At 38.3% G+C, this 5,743-nt stretch overlaps 1 protein-coding gene across 1 annotated transcript; it reads right to left on the bottom strand.

The window, feature by feature from the left end:
* Nucleotides 1-4,856: 4,856 nt before the first annotated feature.
* LOC126366901 (trypsin-like) lies at nt 4,857-5,294 on the bottom strand. The gene has a single exon (XM_050010247.1). It carries the CDS (start codon nt 5,292-5,294, stop codon nt 4,857-4,859), a length of 438 nt encoding a protein of 145 aa, XP_049866204.1.
* Between the last annotated feature and the right edge of the window lie 449 nt (nt 5,295-5,743).

Below are 5,743 nucleotides of genomic sequence, written 5' to 3'. Positions count from 1 at the left end.
GCCGAAAATTATGCTCTAGAGATCCAATTTCAAGATTCGCTGCGCTGATTAAATTTTTAGTGTGCACCTTAGTGGAGCGTTCATTATGGACATAATTAAAGTGTTATTTTCTCGTAATTTCTGCATTTGAATTTATGATAAGACTGATATTGCTTGGAACTTAATGGTTTTTTGTTTATGGCTTTGACGTGCTTACTACGTCTGCTTGTATTACTCTACCAAAAGAAAACTTTTCTAAAAGGTTTTTGTATGAAGAACGAAATACCTGACCTGTATTCGGCTGATAACCCATCGCCGGTTACAAGTTAGACAGGCAATTGCTTCTGTAACAAAGCCGGACATCTGAAATCTTCAGGTTGAATAAGCGGACTCTGTAAAAACAGGATAACGCCAGGGAGAAGAAGAACGAATAGATATAGAAAACCGGAAGATAAAAGTTTTTGCAGATTTAATTTGCAGTTTTTGTAAGTGTAGAAGAAATTACACTTCGGTGACACTTCTTATCACATACTCAGCGGTGAAGGAAAACATTGTGAGTAAACCCACATTCCCGAGAAATGCATTTCGGAGGTAGTGTATACCTACCTGATAGAAGATACCTGATAGTATAGACCTAACCTATATGGGCCTGGATTTCCCTTCGCGGGTAAGGTCAGACAGGCAGTCGCTTCTGTAAAAACTGGACCTGTCAAATCTTCAGGTTCGGTAAGCGGACCGTTGATGATGATGAGTTTCTTTTTGAGATAAATAAACCTATTAAAAATCATCCTAGCAGTTTTATTTAAATGTAATTTACACCTTAAGATAAACTAGAGCAGGTTATGGTGGCCTTTTGCCATAATAAAGTACAAGAATTTGCTCCGTCAATATAGTTTTAAGTAATACTAAGCTTGATGAGCTAATAAAGTATAGCTATCTCATCTTTTAACGTAGTTTTTAATTAAATACGAAATCTGATGAGCAGGACAAACGTCAATCGTAGCGTGCCGCTAGTTTCGACCAGTAGGGTTAACATGCGTAACTTGATAAAATTTTGTCACGGTCATTTTATCGATTTTGACGATATAATTATGTAGTTTTGTCGATTGGTGCTAATATAAAAAAATTAACATTTATTACTTCCAGACACCACAGACACAGACAGACAGGTACATTACATGGTATATATTAATATGTGACTAATAATATGTGGGTAATGACTCCGATTCCTGCAGACACCTCCTAATTTTATTTTAAGTTATTCCCCTCATTTTCTTATCCGCCGAAAAGGAAAGGGATGTATGATTGTCAACAAGTTAATTTTAAAACGAATAAATAACCCGGGCGAATAAAATAGGCATCTCGCTGGTATGTAATCCGTTTGACGTGCTGTCTACTTAACTCTAACAAGTTATTGGCTGATGTAAAATTTTAAGACGGCTGTTTTAGATTTCTGCTTAAAATTGACGTGTGTTCCATAAATTTTATGCCTGTCGATTACCCGTCCCTTTCTTTTTCAGCAGATAAGAAAATGACAGACATAACTTAAAATAAAATTAGATGGCGTCTGCGTCTGCTGTTGGCTTCTATGCTGTTCTGGGAGCAAATAAAAAACATAGAAAACGTTCAGCTGCTTGTCTTCCCGGGCATGTCGTAAAAACCGACAGAGGGATTGTGTCCTCTAACATGATGGGCTAATGTTATGGGCGATAGGCTGATCCCTTATCACCATAAGGTTCATCATATCCAGCTTACGACATCGTATCAACAGTGGCTGCAAGTTGTCTTTGATTACTTGTGGCTCTGCCCACCCCATTAGGGATTACGGGCGTGAGTTTATGTATGTATGTATGTATGGCGTCTGCAGGAATTATCACAAATATGTGGGGTTCTGTCAAAATACGAACAAAATTACGTGACACGTGTGTAAGGGAAAAAACTTACCGTACTTAACTTACTTATTTATTGAACCGATCGATAATTTTGTCACGTTGTCCATGTTAGACCTGCTGATGTGGTTCTAATCGTGTAAGCGCGAAAAAATCTAAGTCTATGGTTTAAATATTATGCAACAGCCATGCTGCCACATCGACAGTGGGGACGGGTGTGGGGCCGTCGAAGGCTTGTGTTGCATGTTGCTATTATAGTGAAAATGTACCTATAGCATTGGTTTTACAATTGGGTAGATAGAATCCTAGGTCAAAGATAAATTATGAAGTTCTGATTACTAAATAAAAACAGATCCAAAAATGACAGATCCAGAGATGACAAAAAAGCTTTATTTTTTCTATTTAACTTATTTATGAATTTAAATAAAGAATAAGTAAGTAATAATAAGTGCGACATTTTGTCACGTTTTTCTATGACGTCACAGGTTGTTTTTTCATACAAATTTCATAGCAATTTCGTGCTTTATTTTACCATGTTTTATGAGAAAATAAATAATTGTGTTTTTTTTGAAATATTTGATTTTTTTGACGTTTGGTAAAAAGTAACTGATTTTTTTTTAATTGTTAAATTGGTAAGTACAGTTGACTAGTTGGAAACTCCCCTATTAGAAAAAGAAGCAGCAATCGTCAACCTTCATTAGTAACGGGTGGAAATAGGCAAGCGACTAATTTTAATACACATGCAACATGTATTTGACAGGAGATGCGAGGTTTTTAATTTGACCGTATTATACTACCACTGTTACAAACGTTTCAAGTTTCATTCCTCGTGCTTCTTGTGTCTTTTACCCACAAGACCCGTAATGTTTCAATATTGAGAAACATGAATCGTGTTAGTTACTATTTTTTTTTTAGGGATTCATTGAAATTTAAGTTTGGTAGGGACGTCATAATACAACATAAGTAACCCACCTTTTGTTTTTTTTATCTTAAAACTAACTAAACATTTATTGACAAGTCATTCGTTCCATAGTATTGAAGATCCAGTTATAGAATCTCGTGACATTGGTAAATATGACGACGCTTTTGGACGCTTCATCGTTCTTGCACGACACCACTCCAATTTGGACTACGCCAAATATCATCAGCCCACTGCCGGAATCACCTCTGTAAACATTATTATATGTATCTGTTAAAATATATATTGAACCCTGGTAGCACTGGAAGAACGCTTCACTCTTACTATGAGGTCGAATTCATTACGGGGTTAAACCAATGATATATACATACATACATACGTCACGCCTATTTCCCACCGGGGTAAGCAGAGACTATAGAATTCCATTTGCTTCCTCCACATTCATCAATCGCTTCATACACGCACGCCGGTTCAGAGTAGATCGTATTAAACCTTTTCTAAGGACATCTCCAATTTGGTCATCGTAAGTCCTTCTCGGTCTTCCTCTGCCAGCCCTACCATCAAATTTTGCTTTATATACCGCTTTTGCAATTCTATTATCATTCATCCGCTCTACGTGTCCAAACCAACCTAACATTCCCTTCTCAATCTTAGTCACTATATCGTCTTTTACACCACGTCTCTGTCTTATCACACTGTTTCTCACTCTATCACTCAACTTCACACCGCAGATGCTACGCAAAGACCTCATTTCTACGGCATTGATCCTACTTTCATGCTTCTTCTGCCATACCCAACATTCACTACCATACTTCAGCGTAGGGACAAGCACTGCATTGTGAACAGCCATCCTCGCATCTTGCGAGATACATTGGCTACTAACAACTGCGTGCATTGCCCCATTCACTGAATTACCCAATCTCACTCTCCTTTCTATATATCTTCATCACATTTACCATCCCTTGTAAACATAGTACCCAAATACACAAATTCATTCACTTGTTCTACCATTTCATTCACAATCATAATTCTACACTCAGAGACATTCTCTTCTCTTTCCATCACCAAAACTTTCGTCTTATTAACATTCACTCTCATACCCTTCTTTTGTAATTCACCTACCATTAGAGATACCATGTACTGAAGATCCTCCGCCGATGATAAAACCAATAAACCAATGATATTCGAATTTATTCACGAATTACTATTGTTATATAGGCCATAGGGTAGTTTCCTAAATTGTATGAAAAAGCAACCTGTGACGTCAAAGAGAAACGTTACAAAATGTCGCAATTATTATTATCGCGTTTATTAAAATTCATAAATAAGTTATTACTTAGAAAAAAGAAAATGTTTTTATCACTTTTAGATCTGTCTTCATTTAGTAATCTTGACCTAGGAAACTACCCAATTGGATGTAGTATATTATTAGGTATACTCACTCGGCAGCATATCCTCTTATACTTTCGGCGCAAAATGAATTTCGAGGCAAAACTTTCAGTAATCTTATACATTCTTTTTTACTTAATATTCTCTGTGTTGCTGTTTGAAGTATCTTCGTCCCTGTGCCTTGTTCTTCCTAATAACAAATACATACAGTAAATGTAAGATATACAAATATTTAGTACTATTAGTCTCTAAATAATTGTATTACTTTATCAGTGTTTAGTTTAAAGTCTTTTTTTACGTGACTTGTTGTAGATTTGCCGCAGACGGCATTAACTACTTGGCCGGACAAATGGGGAGCGCTGAAGGCTCTCACCCGGTACAACGTTTAAGACAACAGGCCTGAGGGTGCCCAGTTGGGCGCGTACCTCGGCTCAGGGCGTCGTCTGAGAGGATATTTGAAAGAATTAATCGACCCTAGTGGGTCGATAGCGATAAGCGCTGATTGAGGGAAATCGTCGACCACGCCAGCGTCACTTTAAAGTCGTAAGAAAGAATGACCTTTTAAAATCTCAACCCATACCCCATGTTGTGAACGGAAATGTCTGCCTTAGGAGGTTATAAATTTAGGTTATAATTTAGGGTCCACCAGTGTTATACCACATAGTTTGGAAAATCCTGTGTTACGGACGAAATTGTTGACTTACATCTACTATCCCCCACCCGGACACTACAGCAGCGATCTTCGTTTGGGGAGCTGTTTTCATAATCAGTGCCTTTTTCACTCTTGCACTGAATGTTACTGGTTTCTTCAACTTTATTATACAAATGTCGTTATCCACGTCGTTCTGGTGGTACTTTGGGTGGCATTGGTAACGTACGCCTTTATTCGTGGCCTTGCTCCTCGTGGTGGATCCTACGGCCACCGCAATGATGCTCCTTACAGGGTCGCATTCGTCGAGACAATGGGCCGCCGAGAGCAGGAACATTTGGCTTATGACAGAAGCTCCACACCCGTATGTCTCCGATAGGTTTTTCTGAGCGCACGATATCGCCAAGTATGCTGAGTGAGGAAACTGTTCAATATCCGCATCACTGCCGTGGACGATCCTACCTTCCATTTTTGACGTACTGAGTCCCAACATGCGTAACAAATTCAATGCAAGCAATATTTTCCCGAGCATGTTGATTTCAGCGCGTGTGATAAGCCAGTCGCTTAATTTATTAGTACTTATAGTAGTACCAATACTTTATAGGTAATTAAAATGGAGTTTTATAATGATTTCCCAATAACAGTTTCAGTTATATTACTTAAGGGGGCACTGATCTTCTGACGCTAACCGCTTCAGATATTACATACGCTCGTGTAAGAGTGCGTAACACATAATGACGTAATTCTTCTTCTTCCATCGTGTGGGTTGTGAGGCGAATTACCAACCTCATCAACCCTAGTGTCAGGGTTATTATTGAGCCGCCAAAGGCCTCTGACATGGCTCATGTAACGATTACTCACTTACATCACAAGTAGTAACCGGGACTACCGACTTAACTTGCCTTCCGAAGCACGGAT

Source organism: Pectinophora gossypiella, chromosome 1, assembly GCF_024362695.1.
Source record: "Pectinophora gossypiella chromosome 1, ilPecGoss1.1, whole genome shotgun sequence".
In the NCBI taxonomy this organism is placed as follows: Eukaryota; Metazoa; Arthropoda; class Insecta; order Lepidoptera; family Gelechiidae; genus Pectinophora; species Pectinophora gossypiella.
This window is presented reverse-complemented; position numbering and strand designations above follow the sequence as displayed.